This window comes from Pyrus communis, chromosome 15 (assembly GCF_963583255.1).
Source record: "Pyrus communis chromosome 15, drPyrComm1.1, whole genome shotgun sequence".
Lineage (NCBI taxonomy): Eukaryota > Viridiplantae > Streptophyta > Magnoliopsida > Rosales > Rosaceae > Pyrus > Pyrus communis.
In genome coordinates, this window is record NC_084817.1 from 23,105,657 (window position 1) to 23,122,943 (window position 17,287).

At 37.1% G+C, this 17,287-nt stretch overlaps 1 protein-coding gene across 1 annotated transcript; it reads left to right on the top strand.

The window, feature by feature from the left end:
• Positions 1–5,224: 5,224 nt before the first annotated feature.
• LOC137717579 (membralin-like protein At1g60995) lies at positions 5,225–16,103 on the top strand. The gene is made up of 15 exons (XM_068456989.1): positions 5,225–5,479; positions 6,227–6,289; positions 7,189–7,271; positions 7,362–7,623; positions 8,455–8,536; positions 9,847–9,908; positions 10,042–10,136; positions 10,818–10,897; positions 11,055–11,138; positions 12,178–12,294; positions 12,657–12,742; positions 12,890–12,996; positions 14,899–14,990; positions 15,074–15,150; positions 15,420–16,103. The coding sequence occupies exons 1-15, from the start codon at positions 5,327–5,329 to the stop codon at positions 15,897–15,899; spliced, it is 1,923 nt and encodes a 640-aa protein (XP_068313090.1). The 5' UTR covers positions 5,225–5,326; the 3' UTR covers positions 15,900–16,103.
• Positions 16,104–17,287: the final 1,184 nt, after the last annotated feature.

A 17,287-nucleotide genomic window follows, 5' to 3' on the forward strand; every position in this document is an offset into this window, starting at 1 on the left:
AAAAAAAGGGAGAAGAAAGAGTTCTTTTTTGCAGAGAGCAAGGGCAAGGGTGAGAGAAATCAAGAGAGCTAGAGTGAAAGATCTCTTGTGAAAGAACTCTTGGGGTAGAGTGAGGCTCTTGGGAAAATTCTGTGAGTGGGTGTACAAGGGATATGGGATTGGGTTATGTCGATTTAACTCATGTGTAACTTGTACTGTTTTTCTCATAGTGAAGAGCAATATCTCTCCGAGGACGTAGGCAGGTTTTTGCCGAACCTCGTAAATTTCTCGGTGTCTTTATTTCTCGTATTTTAAACTATTCAACTGTGGGTTTGTATGTTGGTGAAGATAATCAGCCAAGACACAACAATTGGTATCAGAGCCTAGTTGGAAGCTTTGGTTCATTGAAGGTTCAGATTTATTATTCACCATGATGACTACAAACATGTCGTTTTCAGTTGAGAAGTTTAATGGGAAAGGCAGTTTTACTCTCTGGCAGATGAGAGTAAAGGATGTCTTGACTCAACAAGGCTTGGTTAGAGCTTTGAAGGGAAAAGATGGGAAGCCTAAAGAAATGACAGATGACCAGTGGGAGGAGCTGGAGTCGCGTTGTGTTAGCACGATTCGACACTGCATAGCTGATAACATTATCAACAATGTTATGGATGAAGATTCTGCGCCTGCACTGTGGGAGAAGTTGGAAAAACTCTATATTGCTAAGAGTTTGACCAACAAGTTACATCTGAAGAGGAAGCTGTACAAGCTGAAGATGGATGAAGGCGGGAATCTCATGGACCACATGAATGTGTTCAATGGATACTTGGATCAATTGAGGAAAGTTGATGTTAAGGTTGAGGAAGAAGATAAAGCCCTCTTACTTCTTACCTCACTTCCAGATTCGTATGAGAATCTTGTGACAACCTTATTGCATGGAAAAGATACAGTAAGTTTGGAGCAGGTGCAGGCTTCTTTGGTGTCTTATGATACACAAAAGAGGAAGACCATTGTTGATGGTGGGCACGAGACTGCTTTAGCTGTTCAAGGTTGGAATCATGGAAGAAAATTGGGAGGAGGATTTGAGAGAGACAGCAGGTTCAAATCAAGCTCCAAAGGCAAGGGACCACAATGCTATGACTGCAAAGAATTCGGGCATAAAAGGATAAATTGTCCTTTGAGAAAAAGAAAGGATGATCTTGGTCCAGGTAGCAGCAATTTTGTGGCGGAAGACTTCGAGTATGCCCTCTAGGTACTCGAAGCAACACATCTCATGGTGATGTATAGTCTCAAGTGTTGCAGGGGTTTTGCAGCAGGTGGAGCTATGGGATTCACAGGTGATGAGATGGTCCTGAAGGATGAGAAGTGTGAGGAATGTTTGTCTGGCTCGACGGGTGTTGCTGGAAATGGGTGCACTGACAAGTTTCCAAGTTGCAGACAATGAAGAGGAGGAAAACCTGCTGGAGGAGACGAGGATGTGTCGAGATCCTGTCTGAAGCTAAATGTTTTTTTTGCTTGCAGCAGCTGCACATGCATTGGCAGTGACTGAATCGGAACAGGACCAACGAGGTTGATTCAGAGTGTGCATGCTGGTACGTAAGGCCAATGGACTTTGGTACAGCTTGGCCAAGGTGGAGATTGTTGGAGTTTGTGGCCAAGTGGACTATCCTCCAAAATGCCTTTCAGCTAAAGAAAGAAAGAAAACATCTTTCCTTGTTTCAAGGAGGAAACAAGGGAAAAGCAAGGAGGAAAAAAAGGGAAAAGCAAGGAGGAAAAAAGGGAAAAGCAAAATGTTCTCTTCAACACCCGTGGGTGTTGGTTCAAAAAGGAAATAAAAGAGTGTGAGAGCTCAATTCGGTTTGGAGAGAGAGCAGAGAGCTCATTTGCCTTTGCAGAAAAAAAAAAGGAGAAGAAAGAGTTCTTTTTTGCAGAGAGCAAGGGCAAGGGTGAGAGAAATCAAGAGAGCTAGAGTGAAAGATCTCTTGTGAAAGAACTCTTGGGGTAGAGTGAGGCTCTTGGGAAAATTCTGTGAGTGGGTGTACAAGGGATATGGGATTGGGTTATGTCGATTTAACTCATGTGTAACTTGTACTGTTTTTCTCATAGTGAAGAGCAATATCTCTCCGAGGACGTAGGCAGGTTTTTGCCGAACCTCGTAAATTTCTCGGTGTCTTTATTTCTCGTATTTTAAACTATTCAACTGTGGGTTTGTATGTTGGTGAAGATAATCAGCCAAGGCACAACATATTCTTTAACAATGGCTTTGTAAATTGGATTGTCAACATTGTTAACCTTTGCAACACCGTGCATTGGTGTGTCTGCTATAAAAAATTTTACACCAAAGACATATTATATGTTTTTCAATTTTGGGGGACTTAATTTTCAGTTTTCTTCTCCCTATTTTCCGTCAAAAGTATATTTTTATTTTCCTTTAATAACCATATAAATACAAAGTTTACCCCAACCCTAATGTCGGCAGCGGATATTGATGTTTGCCACCGACTTCAGAGTCTACTGTTTATAATTGGCACCAACAAGAACGGTGTTCTATGGCTATTTTCTTGTAGTGATCACCAGCTGCCCGAGATTGGTACTCATATTATTGTTGGAATCTCTGTACCTCAAGCTGTTTGGTGTTTGGTGTGTGGAGGCTTGAAAATTGAATTATAGGTGTTATGACCAAATAACTCACTACAATTGCCCATTAAAAACACAAACCCCACCAGGACAAGCAAAGCAAATTAATAGGCACTGCACAGATATGATATTCCAAAGCCAAATTAAACACAGAAAACACGCACAATAAAGTATATATCCACCAGACATGAACACAGTCCAACTTTTATTTATTAAACTTGAACCCTACAACCCTATACTTTTATTTTACCATTAAATTTGATTATCATCAGGACTTTCTCCTTTAAAAAATGTGATCATTTCTTTCAAAGATTTCAAAAAGTCTTTCGTAGGCCTTCCCATATAAATCACTTCGTTGTCATTGAACATTGCGACTTCGTTGTATGAGAACTTCGCTGACTCGAATCCCACCAAACTTCCCTCTCTCTTTCTCTTGTTTCCCTTCAGCGTTGTCATATTAAGTGTGTAACTTTTCAAATGAAACTCGTTGGTACTAAAGTGTGGACGTTTAATGACCAGGATCAGGGCGTGTCAGGTGTTATACCTATCCCAGTGTTTTATTTCCCCCACCCACCTTATAGTCACATCCACCATAAAAATACAGAACACAACATAAAAAAATTATTATAATTTAACAAAAATGAAAATTATCAAACAAATATGCCCAACAACTCCAACTCCAAATATCACAGTAGTCCCCTCCCTAAAAAATTCCCAGAACCGTCACTATCAACACACCCAAACCTCAACCCAACCGCTCCCCCCCCCCCCAAAAAAAAACACACCCAGTGCCCCTCCTCGCCCAAAATCCTCGTTTGGCATCAACAACATGTTTTGGGAATCGGGAGATGGTTCTCGAGTCCCCATTTGATCAAGTCTTTGGAGGACCACAAAGGAGATCAATGGACGAGATGGGCTTGCCGTCCAAGCACGGCCTCGACGAATTTGGTGAAGGTCTCAGCCATGGCGAGCGAGACAATCAGTGAGAAAGCCAGTGCATAAGAGAGAGGGAGAGGAGAAAGAGAGGGAAGGAGGAAGAAGCAGTAGAGTTTGGGGTTGAAGCATTGAGGTAGGAAATTAAAATGGGGTGAAGTTGTGGAGGCTGAGGTTGGGGAGGGTGGTGGTTATGGGGCTCTTCAAGTTTTTATTTTTTTATTTTTTTTCTTTTAATTTCATTTTTATGTTAAATAAGTTTTAAGTCTAGCTGTATAATAATTATATATGTGTTAAATTTTGAGTGGTAGTTATGTGCTGATGTGGTAATACTAAATTATCTAATGATTTATCCTAATTGTGGAGGTGAAGGGGCTTGTGGCAAGATATGATTCGTTGGTTTTTAGGTCTTTGAAGGTCATTTTATACAAGGATAAATTTGTCAATAAAAATATTATTTTAAAGTGGGTGAAGTGATAAGACACTAGGGTGGGCTTAGTAGCACTTTTGTAAAGATAAATGAACACTTAAGTACCAAGGTTAATTTAACGAACAAGTGCAGTTTGACCAACTTCGAACTCTTTCATAAAAGGGTACGAGTTGTTACGAGATTTATGAACAAATTTCAAGAGTGTTTCATTTTAAAAACCAAATCTCTACGTTGTAAACCATCCTAACTACTTCTAACTTGATTTATTTGTATTTAAATTGTCACAACTAATGTGAAAAATCGTACATTCTTATGTTTCAAATCATTTCACCCAAATTATACTTGTACCCAGTTTCATATGGGAGATGTTTTATGCACATTTCCTGATGCAAACCCTATTATTCCCCCGATAGTTAGAAAGTTTGTTATTCTTCCGTGGAATGTGACCCAAAAACACTCTATTAAATTTTCCTGAAAAGAATTTATTTTAGATATATGCTTAAACCTGTGGCATTTTATAGAAATATACTATTGTATTTTCACTAAAATCTTATTTTTGGGTGTATAATACTTCGAAAGATTAAAGTAAAATACTGATGTATTTTCATTAAACTCTTATTTTTTAGTATGGAATAATTGAAAGATTAATGTTCATTTAAATAGCATGTAAATATAGTGCTTAATGAAATGATTGTAGCTGGATTGTTGAATAGAAAAAAACTTCATAATTTAGATATTAATATTTAGTAATTTAGTATTGTTTTTTCATTTGATTATTTATTGAAGTAAGTATATTGTTCTTAAACATCACGAGTCGGGCAACATATTTTAATGGGTTGAGTTTGTATTATTATTTATTTTTTTAAAACAATAGAATAATATGAATTAATGGAAGGAGGATTCGAACAGAACTTGAAATGGATCTTTTCCGGACTCTTACCCAATAGAATCGGTTATTATCTAGGATAACAAATTTGGAAATAATCTTTTTTGGATTTCTTCCATTAAATTCAATAAATCAACAAATTCAGATCCTTAAAATTTGATCCAAAGATTAAAAACAGGAAATTCTTTTAAAAATTATAATAACTTTAATCGTTTGATCAAATTTCAAGAATCCGGATTAGATAATGGAGTGAATTTGGTAGAAGATATCCGAAGGGATTATTTCCAACAAATTTGACACGTGAAACACGAAAGTCAGATATTTACACCCATTCCTTCAAACATCATGACGTAATCGGTGTTCCATCGCTTCCTCGGGAAAATCGTCGTTTCTCAACCCCAAACTTATCACATTATGAAAGAGTAGAGAAGGAGATAGAAATATCAGAGAGAAAGGGAGAAGAAGACATGGATGCGGAGCAGACCTTCATCCGAGTACAAGAGCGGTTCTCGCAGATCCTGACGCCGAAAGTGAGAGCTGCTTTGGAGTATATATACCTCTTCATCGCCATCACCTTGTTCTTTATTCTCGTTGTGATGCACGCCAATTACGTTCAACAGGTTTTTCCCTACTTCCTTGTGCAGATTTTTTATGCTTTTTAGGGTTTTTGAATTTAGCTGGAGAATTGTAATTTGTCCTTACATTTGCCTTAGTAGTTTGTTTCTGTTAGGGTTTTGATCAATTCGAGCTTAGTTCGTGTAAATCTTCACCAATTGCATTTCAGTTTGAGTTCCATTCATGTAAATTCTTGATCACTTGTAGGTCTTAATTTTGCAGATGTGCATTTTATTCTGTGAGTTCATACTTCACAGCAACATGGGTGGGTGAGCTCATAGTTGGCCCTCTTGATTGGGTCTTTAAAAGTTAAAATTAGATAGACGATCAGTTCCGGTCGAGTTTCTTCAGCCTTGATGTCATCAAAATAGTGTTTATACAGTTTTTTTGTTTATCATGTTTCCATATCTGAAATCAACTTATTGTACTGTAGAATTTGGATATAATGCTGCATAGGGGCTTGAGCGCCGAGAAAACTTGTATATTCACAAATCACAACTATTTCCCACCATGTATGTGTTTTTATTTGTTGAGAAAGTATTTGTGTCTCTGCATCCCCATAAGTATTTGTGTCTCTGCATCCCCATACCCTGCTCTGATCATTTTAGTTTTCAAGGAAATGCTTAGATAATTGTTTAGGTGTGCTCCAGATGTATGCCCACTTTGTGTTTTCCCCTTTTTTTTTTTTTAAAGTTTTATTCCATAAAATCTTGTGAGCCTTTGAATTAACTTTGATTCCCTTGCATTGGAAGCCTGGCTGTTCAAGTGAACTTTCTGGTGTCGAAACAACAGAAGCCCAAATTATTCAAATTAAGGTATGTCGTCATGTCTTGTCACGCCCCGATTTGGCCCAATCTAAACCCGAGCAGGTGACACTTACTTTTAAGAGCAAAAAGTAACTACTTTAAAGTCTCCAAAACTGAACATAAACAGTTCGTTACCATTTCTTACAATAAACCTCAAAATGAACTACAAAGGCTCCAAAATCCAGTAAAAGTACTAAACTTCTAAAGTACACAAAGCTATCAAAACAGCTATTGAAACATCTAATTCTTCCTAAAAGAACCAAAGTCTTCTACAGCTCTTCAAAAACATTCAAAACATGTCAACTTCTAACCCAAGCTGATCCGAAAGAGAAGGAAAAAATGGGTGAGCTACAAAGCTCAGTAAGCAACAATATCTGATACGAAATGATTAAACGCACAATCAAAGAAGTTGGATTCAAGAGGTGCAATACAATGAACACATAAATTCAATGATCAATAATGATACAAGCAGCATCTGTAATTCCTCATCAGTAAATCCAATGAGACCTTATTCTCATGGTGGTGTGTTACTACCAACTGATCAGAGGTCCTGACTCCTTCACAAAGAAGGCACAGACACTATGATTCAGACGAACTGAGTCAACCACAAGTTTAGATCCTATTCGATGTTTGACCATAAACACTTTGAGCGATGAAACAAAGGCAATGGTATATGAATCAATAATCAAAAGAGGTTCAAATGTCAAAGGGGGCAACTTAACTGAACCAAAGCTCAGTAACAAAGTAGCTCAAAGATTCATAAACATGGAGGTAAAGCAAAGCTAACAACACAAGAATACTTACAGATTTACTAAGCTTGAAACCATGAAATCCAACAGGAGATTGAGTTTGTTTCTTATTGTGGCCTAACAGACATCTCTTAAATACTAACTGTTGTTTTGATTTAGATAACTAGTGCAGGGTTGTGGTCGCAGAATGAGTCAGAGTTCACCAATGTGATGGATGATGCCCCAGACACAAAATCTGTAATGTATAAATAAGACTTTGCTAATGTAGATGGAGATGGATTGACATTTTTTGCTTCAAAATTTTTGTTGATTTGGGTTGGTTCTGGTGTTAGGAGTGGTAAGTTGGAACTGAAGACTGATACTGAAGTTCTTGATCAACAGACTGATAGCTCTACCGATAGCCTGAATACTATGGCAACACTTGATGATGCCGTTGTCAAAAATGAAATAAAGGAGAGACGTAGTAGTTTTCTTTCACCTATGAAAGATACAGTTAGAGCCGCACTTGTTAACTTTATCAAACTGTGGAAAATGCGTCCCCGTCTCTTTTCAGTCTTTCGGAAACATGGAGCACATGTCATTGGAAATTTATGGGTAAGTAGACTGAGGCAATTGAAAATTAATAACTGAACTATAGTCATCCTTGGAACTACTAATATCTTGACCCTGTTTTCTAGTTACCAAAATCATTGGAATAAACCAGTGTGCATAATTGATTTGTGGTTGGTTTCTATACTTTGTAGTGTTATTACATTCTGCTGTTACTGCTATCCTTATAGGGTGTTCTATGTGCTTTGGAATATGTTGATGTGAATTTCTTTGACATAGTAAGAAATTTATATATCTCCCCAGGTCTCAAATTTTCTCCATCATTTTGTTTTTAGGTGTCCCAAAATAGGTGCCCATAATCTAACAGCATTGCATAATTATGTAAACCTCCAATTACTTTTATTGATCCAAAATAGACTTACCAAAAGAAACAGCTCAAACTAATAGTTGGTAGTTTTGGAAGATTGTGATTATCAATAGTGGCAGTATGTTATGTTTCAAGGTCCATTTACCTTTGATTTCATCTAGTTCATGTTGAAAATTATCATTACTGAAATTGCCATGGGCATGTCTCTTTGTTTCAATAAAGAAAAATTGGCTCTATCCACTTTGTCGTATAACCCCACTTTACCTTGATTTTTGAAGGATTTTGAAGAAGCCTTTCTTCCACTTCTAATTTTTCTTTGTAGTTTCGTCGTACCCGCTGATTCCCTTAACATTGAAATAGTTGCCGCTTGCAGTGGCACTCTCTCTCTCTCTCTCTCTCGTGCATTTGACCAATTTCATATTTGGAAACGGATGCTTTGTGTGAACATTATTTGGCTTCTTGTATTGTAGTTTAAAGACCCTTTTGCTGATTTTTATTTTGAAGTGCAGAACATTGCAGGGATACATTTAGATCTTGATATTCCCAAGTGGTTGCGCATACTTCATTTGGACAGGCTTAACTTGTATGCAGGTTTCTGACTATCCTTTTAACCATTCATTGCATAGCATCATTTTGGATTCCATACACCCATGTTTGTTCTATTTTATTTTTTCATCCGGGAAAAGAAAAACAGTTAATTACATAGTGCATTTAAACCGAGTTTTATAGTTTAATAATTAAAGGAGCACAAACCATTTTTCCACCTTTTCCTTTCTGGAAGAAGAAGAAACAAATTTTTATAGCAAAGAAACAATAAAAATACGAGAGCAGACAAGAAGTCTGCAAAGGCACAAACTTTTTCAATGATAATGAAAATAAGAATCTTTGCCTTGGTTGGATGTGATTTTTTTATATACTTTTTTGTACAAAGGATTTAAATTTGGAATGCTGTTTCCGTGATTTGGTTGCAAATGCTTGATTGGGATACAAAACAAAGGTATACAACGTCATTTTCAGCAAGTTGTCTGGAGACTCTAGATATTATGTTCGTGTAAGAGGATGTTTTTTAATGTTGAAAGTCAGGCCTATGGAGGAGCATGGTGGAGAAGCATTTATTAGTGTTTGTTCTAGTTGAAACTCCTATTTGCCATAGCACCAATTCTTAGTATATCTTAGACACCATGAAAATTGCTTACATGAATATTTTTTGTAAATCATGAAGTCTTAAAGCTAAATAGTGGACAACGTAGATACCCTTGCTGCAGTACATTATCGCATCAAGGCTATCAATGGAACAAAATTTTGCTGTTGTACCATCCTTGAGTTCACTTCAGTCTCGCTGAAGATGTTGTCTATTCATTTGTTTTGAGTCATTCATCTAAAACCCTTTTTTCTAATAAGATAATTTGTGACTGTTGTACCACTTGTAATATACTCCGAAAAGGACAAATAGTTGAGCAGTTACTTTTTTGTTTTTTAGTTTTTAGTTTTTTTTTTTTCTTTTTTCTTTTTGCTAATAAGAGAGATTTCAACGATATGTACTTTTATTTTGGACACAGCTAGGTTCTTTACCTTCTTTTGGGCTTCATTGTCTAAGTAATTTAGGGGCTTTCCTTTTATTTTCAGTCATTGGATTGGGTAAAGGTTGTGTTTTATTGTCCTGTTGTGTTTGGAGTTGGCTGCTGGAACCAAAGGCAGCAATTAGGAAAAGAAACATGAGAGCTGAATCCATGTTTCTAGTTATCATTACTTTATAGCCAGTATAAAATATATTATCAAAGTTCACCAATTTGGATTGCACTGTATCATTTTGTTCAGTGTATCAGTTTTCAACAGCCTTTCTTGAGCTTATGAGAACTGAAAGTCATTGCTATTGATAAGTTGTTTTGAATCTGTTTCAGTGCAGTGGCTTGAGAACAGAAGCAAAACTTTTGAACCAACCTATTTGTACACTATGGAAAAGGTTAATTTTGAATGTGATAGATTATTTCCACTCATTTCTCCCGAACTTTCTGATGAGTTGGACTGCACAGGTTTTGGCTTCAGAAGCTTGTTTCGTAATAGTTTTCTAATGTCTTTATCAACTTTGTTTGTAGGGTTATTTCTTACTACCTGAAAGTGCCAGGTCTCGGCATAATATTCGTGCTGTAAACATTAGCATATCAGCTCGGCATTCTTGTTTTGGGAACAGGTAATGATATTATCTCCTAAAAATAACTACATATATTGGTTTGGGTGGTGTTGGGTGGTGTGCTTTTGGTTTTGGTAGTGAAATTTAGAACCCATACATTAAATCAAAGTCAACTTAACCCAAGTGCTTGTAGCATACAAAATGAAACATCAGTTGTCTGCCTTGGCTTTGTTTTTGTCATAAACTACAGCTTACCTGTCATAAGCAGGAGTGTTTGTTTTTTTGTTTTTAATCAGGAATATTGTGATTTATTTATTGGCCATTTTTATTGTTGTTTTTATTAATATATTTCTATGTTGTATACTGAGATAGTAGCCATACTTTTCTTTAGGCTTGGATAGCTTGTTACTAAAGTAACACTTTTTTGAAATTATTTTTCTCGGTAAGATGAGAGAATTAGGAGATCTTTTAACTTTTCGGATAGCCTGGTTGGGATCAAATATAGCTCAATAATTCAGGACTCCGATGAGTATATTGCTTATGTGTGCTATATTTTGCAATTGATCAACAATGGATACTCATGGTGCACCTTTTACTTTCAGTTTCTTTTCTCATAAAAGCATTATTTATCTAAGAAATTTTGTAATTTATATTGATTTGTAACTTTGAGTTATTAATAAGCATATGAGAGTGGTAAACTAGTACGTGTTTTGATTGTTGTGGCTTACATTGAATCACCAGGTGGCAGCAGCTACTCATTAACAGATTTGTTGGATATGATACTATTTTAATAAATAGTTTATTGAGTTCACCTGGACAAGGTAAATTAGCAGTTAATTTCCTTTTTCCTTTCTATATGTGGCACTTGTAAATAAGCTAGGACATTTGGAGGAGAGCATTAATTAAATTTAGTGGCAAAATTACCACTTGAGAGTGAGTTTCAGGACTTGTGCCTAAGCTTGTTATTACACATTGCAGGATATCTTTATAATTTTCAGACAAAGGAGTTTTTTAATATCAGCTATGCACAAGAACCGCCACAAGGCCCTGCAAGGTTTGGAGGTTTGTTGACTTGTGCCTTCTATTTCCATTCTTGTGCAATGTTGTTTCATTGTGAATCTCACTAGTAAACTTGACTTTTCACATATAATTATAAGATGCCATGGCTTTTATTTTACATCAGCCTTTGTGAAATTTTCAGTTATGAGAAGCACTTGTTGAGGTATATAAAATAATTTATTTGATGAATATGAACTTATGTTAAAAAGTAGTGCATCTACTTCTCAAATGCATAAAGAACGAAGAATACATAATATACTTGTTAAGTATACTACAGAAACCTTTTTGTTATTCTGTAAAGCACCTGTGACAGCATTAGAATGCTTGTTTTTCCTTAATCAATCAGGGAGGGGGTATCAAACTTTTAACCTCATTCAATACTTGGGAAGACAAGTAGCACTACACCAAGAGCTAAGTTGGTAGAACATTACTCGAGTTTATTAATGTATTTCTGGTCTCTAATATATTGGGAAATTTGGATCTGTAAGTATTTGCAGGAATAATGACTTTGAGATTAGAAGGGTTTGAACTTTATGGAAAATGATTGTAAGACGGCCGAGAATTTTCACTGGGTGGCGACTGGGATTTAGGATTTAGGATGGTTTGGTTAAAGTAGCTGTACAACAGTTGCATTATTTATCCTATTTACTTTTTTTTTTCTTCATAATATTGATTTATAGATCTTGAATTTCGCTTTCCCAAAAAAAATATTTTATAAAAGGCGGCCACATGGAATGTATGTAATGATGTTTAAAACTGTGATGCTTTCAGTTTTACATTAAAGGTTAATTTGGGTATTTGAAAAAAAAAATTGTGTAAGTAAGGATGTTATAACAAATTTTATGGAATTAAATCTGGCCAAACAATCAACTGAGGACACTCAAAAGTAAAATATGCTACATTATCAGGGACCTTAGACTACTAAAAATCAAGTATTTATGGAAAAAAAAAAAAAAAAAGGTGCTGAAACATATTTTATTCTTTTTCAATTCTATATGCATTATGCTAAGAAAAATTCTGTCTTGATTTGGTTTCTGTGCAGACTACCTTGTGACAAAATGTGGTGTGCTTATGATGTCCATTTTTGTGTTCTTTACAACCACCATGTCTGTGTCATTCACATTGAGAGAGACACAGACTCGCATGCTGAAGTTCACAGGTTTGTGTTATTTAATTTTGTTATTCTGGATAAAGCAAGACGCTAGCTCCATTCACAATACATGCCCCCATTAGTGTCTTCTTCCGTCCTTGAGACAATGAAATAATGTGTGTTAGGAAACTCGTAATTGTATTTTGACGTTAAATCAAGAAATAGCATTTATTCACGTGTTAGTAATACCATCAAATTTAAGGTTTTGTTCACTGAAAACATCATCCATTTTGGTTCCCTGGTTTGATGAGTATATCATTTTTATAAATAAAGTGAGGTGGCAACGTAGTTGTTTGGGTTTCCCTGTGCATCATACATCCTCCTTATCCTGCCTCTATATTTGGGTGCTTACTTTTGCCAAACTATTGCAGTGCAGCTTCAACACCATGCTCGTCATCAGCTTCCAACTTTCCAGTTAATTTTTGTGCATGTAATTGAATCACTTGTCTTTGTGCCGGTAAGAGTACATCGTTTTTGTTCACCATCACACAATATATAGTCAGTCAATGAATTTTTGGAATTTTATTTATTCATTTACTTATGTTTACTTGCAAATGAAAATTTTGGATTTCCACATTTCATGCCAAACCATTTGTGGTTGCAGATAATGATTGGTATATTATTTTTTCTGTTCGAGTTTTATGACGATCAACTGCTGGCTTTTATGGTCCTCATACTCGTCTGGTTGAGTGAACTATTCACGCTAATCAGGTTTCTCTCTCTCCCCTTTAAATATGTGGCAGGAAAATTATTGGGTGCCATACCTGTACACATAATGAGGACGTTTCAACTAAAAAATTATTCACTCTCAGAGACATTCCTTTCCACAGTTCATGTGATGGGAATCGTGGTGTCATTAGTCAATGCATGAGTTCATAGTTTTCATCCGGCCATATCTTGGTTGTAATATATAAATCAGATATTTGGTCTAGACACAGATGATTGCTCAACTTGTTGCTCTTTAGAATCTGGTATGTAGGCCTATTTTAGATTGGCAGTGCTGGGCTTAATATGGATAAAATATTACCTGAAAGTCAATACTTAACCAGTTTTGAGGCAGGGTTAGGTTGTAACCGGCACTCTTTTGAAACTGATGTGGCTTTAGTCCCATTATCTCTGCAGTTGATTGCCTTGATCAAGGGGTTTTTTTTATGCAGAGAATTTTATTAGGAAAAAAAGAAACAAACGGATAGGGTGGTCTAGCGGACCAGTCCAAACACTTCAACCACAACAAAGATCACAAAACCAAGCAAACAAAAACAAAAACAACCTAAAGCCAAAAACACAGCTGGACTAGCAAAGAGCTGCCTTCCAGTCTAAACAAAGCAAGCAAAGCGATATTCCAGTGAACTCATTAGAAACCTAAGCCCATAAGACTGATAGAAACTGAACTTCATCCCAAAGCTCCTCAATACTTGCTCCCCCGTAATGCTTGAAGATCCTTTTATTTCTCTCCATCCAAACAACCCAACCCGCAGCATGATAAAGCCAAGTGAAACCCTGGCTTTCTTCCCCTTCCACAATGTAAAATGGGTCTCACTGATGAGGGAAAGACAATTCTTCGGGATACCCAAGAGATACCCATCTCTTGAACATCAGCCATAAACTCAAAGTCACTGGACAATGAAGAAAGGTATGGTCGATTGATTCAGACGAAGATTTGCATAAGATGCACAATTGAGGTAGCAAATTAAAATAGGGGCGTCTTCTCTGAACACGTATTGACCTTGATATGAGCTACCAACCAAGACAAAATTTTGACATTTGAAGGAACTCAAGATTTCCATATCAGCCGAAAGGGATGGAAAGATTGCTCATTTTCCAAAATGTGGTTGTAATGAGATCTGCACGAAAATGTTCCACAGGTGTCAACCTAGAGTTGTGAATGATGATATTGTTGACCATACCTAGGAGGGATGAAGATTCTTCCACACCCCACTCATTTAAATTCGTCCTAAAGTCAAAGTTCCAATTCCTCCAACCATTAGACGCATCCATTATCTGAGAAATAACCTTGTTGCGAGAAGCAGACAGGTTGTAGAGTAACTGATCTTTCAAGCAAGAAGTACCCAACCACACATCTTCCCAAAACGGAATTCTTTTGCCATTTCCCACAACTAAGCTACAATTGGAAATCAAAGAGTTGAAAACCTTGGATATGTCTTTTCACTGGTCGTGACATGATCCAGTCAAAACAACCTTTGAATCCCACCCATTAGGTGAAACACCATATTTACACTTACTCACCAAGTTCCATAAAGCTTCCTGACACAAAGGAACTCCATGGCCACTTAGCTAGAAAGGCTTTATTTCTAGCCTCCAAATTTCCATTTCCCAGCCCTTGGATATGTCTCCAAATCCACTTAGCTACAAAGCAAATCACCAAGTGCCCTAAGATGTACCTTGAAAGAGTTGAAAGCCTTGTTCATGGGCTTTGATAATGTGAGTCGCTGTGTACCTTGGCTAAGATATGATGTCAGAAAAGTATTATGGTCCCATGCATTGATAATGGCACCTCTTTTAAGGCTAATTTTCCCTCCATTGTGCACACCCTATTTTTACTACATATCTAGTTTGTATCATGCTCTTCTCATTTGATTGCCCTTCTTGCAGTGTTCGGACACCCATTTCTATGAAGTTCTTTCCCCGCTTCTTTTTGATCTACTTTCTTGTTTTCCACATCTATTTCTTTTCCTATAGTTATGGTACGTATTACTTCTTGCTTTACTGTTAGATGGAAACTATTTTTTGTTTTGTTGCTAAAATCCTGCTTTCGAACTGTTTGCAGGTTTTTCTTATTTGGCTCTTTCTACAGCTGCCGCTTTTATGCAGCATCTCATTCTATACTTCTGGAACCGTTTTGAGGTAACCCTTAACCCTTATTGTGTAGATTCTTTCCCTTTAGGGCCTGGCTTATTGTGTAGATGAAATATTTTTGAATGACACAACCTCTTGCAAACTACCATGTACTTTGCGTATTTTCCTAGTTTGACAAGAGACCAGAGGCATAACTGGTACAAGAATAAGATCATTAATGGAACATTTGAGTGTGGTCTGTATGTTATTGTTGAGATCTGTAACGACCTTAATTAGTCGAAGTTTAACCAGTTATTATCTTGGTACACTCCCTGCAGGTACCAACTTTACAGAGGTTCATCCAAAATCGACGATCTCAGCTCCAGCAACACCCAGATTTCCACATTACCTCGTCAACGTTCCTTGCCTCAACAGTACAGATCACAAGATTGAACCCAAGAAACCCCGACCTAGTTAATTCTGACTTGGAGCCTGGACCCGGGCTGAGATCTGGATCAAATCCAGCAGTACCATCAAATGCAGCAGAAGCACCCGGCCTTCAAGAACAGTCAGGTAACGACAACCTAGACGGGGTAGGAAACCCTCAGGCTCCCGGCCAAGCTGATCTGAATCAAGCAGAGAATGGTCCCAACCCCGGCGCTATGAATTCATTCAGTTCGCTTCTGTTATGGATCTTAGGAGGGGCGTCCTCTGAAGGCGGCCTCAATTCCCTTCTTTCTATGTTCAGAGATGTGAGAGAGCAAGGACAAGTTTACACGGAAGCCCCTAGGCCAGAAAATCAAGACATACAAAGGTAGCATCAGAACATTGCACGTATGGACGAAGGCGATCTTAGTTTGCTTCCTTTTGTTGTTGTAGATCTTCATGTATGTGAAGTAGTATAGCAAAAGGTTATGCTGGATATACATGTTTATATAGAAATGATACGTTACATCGTCTTAGTTTATCGAAGAATACAAGCGAAAGCAAGAATCGGATTTGGTGATGTCCGATTTTGCCTAGTCAAGCTTCTCACTTGCAGGACATTTTGGGGTTTTATGAAGGAGATGGGCATCCAACTTCGAAATGAAATTTCCCGTACTTATTTTGTGTGTGGTTTAGGGTTTAGTGTGGTACATGTTTTTTCCTTAAGAGCAACTCCAGCGTTGGAGCCCTCCTCCCTGGCAATACACTATTCAATCCACCTAATGAACAGTAACTGCCCTTAATGAACAGTAAGTAGCCCTGGCAATAGAATTTGCATCTCCACCGTTACACTTCAATAGCCCTGGCAATAGGCAATAAAATATTAGTATTTTTTTTATATTATAAAATAATACAAAATAATTTTAATTGTAATATAGGATAAGATTTTTAATCGTTCTCGTTGCGCCACGTGTCATTATCCGAAGTATTATTAAATAATACAAAATAATACAAAATAATACAATTATTGGTGATGGATTTCTGATAAGATTATTAACCAATCACGTCGCGCCACGTGTCATAATCGGTTCACAATCTTTGAGGATAGATTTCCATCAGATTTTTAACGAATGACGGCATGCCACGTGTCATAATCCGTTCACAATCTTTGAGGATAGATTTCCATCAGATTTGTAACGAATGACGGCATGCCACGTGGCATTATGCAGAACCTAATCATTTCTGAATCCTCTATATAATCCACCATCCATCCTCACAAATCTCACACCAAAATTCTCAAGATCTCTATCGTTATTCATAGTTTCTGCTTCCTTATTCACAAAAATTTGTATCATTATTCATAGTTTCTGTTTCTTTCTTTCAATGTCGTCTTCTTCTTCCTCAAGGATGATGTGGGAATACAATCAGGAAGAGGAAGACTTGTTTAACGAATCTGAAGCAATCTTCAATCACCAGAGGGTAAGAAATGAGAGGGAAGAGGATGAGGAGCGTCAAATGAGAAATGACGAAGTAAGAAGGGGTAGAGCCTCACATTCCCGTCGAGTCATCCAAGCTGCGGCTCAGATCTGCAGGCCCAGCCGTTCCGGAAACCTTGATAGAAGCAGGCAACGACGAGGTATGGAACTCTTGGATGATTATTTTGTTCCTAATAGTGCATTCCCTGATACGTACTTTAGACGTCGTTTTAGAATGGAACGACATTTGTTCAACAAAATCATGATTGCTGTTTGCAACCATGATTCTTATTTTGTGCAAAAAA

Bases quoted from the DNA above. Each gene is read 5' to 3' on its own strand.
- LOC137717579 (XM_068456989.1), top strand. From the start codon at position 5,327: ATGGATGCGGAGCAGACCTTCATCCGAGTACAAGAGCGGTTCTCGCAG. The intron at 10,898-11,054 runs GTAAATTAGCAG...TACACATTGCAG, and splicing joins ATTGAGTTCACCTGGACAAG to GATATCTTTATAATTTTCAG. The intron at 15,151-15,419 runs GTAACCCTTAAC...CACTCCCTGCAG, and splicing joins ACTTCTGGAACCGTTTTGAG to GTACCAACTTTACAGAGGTT.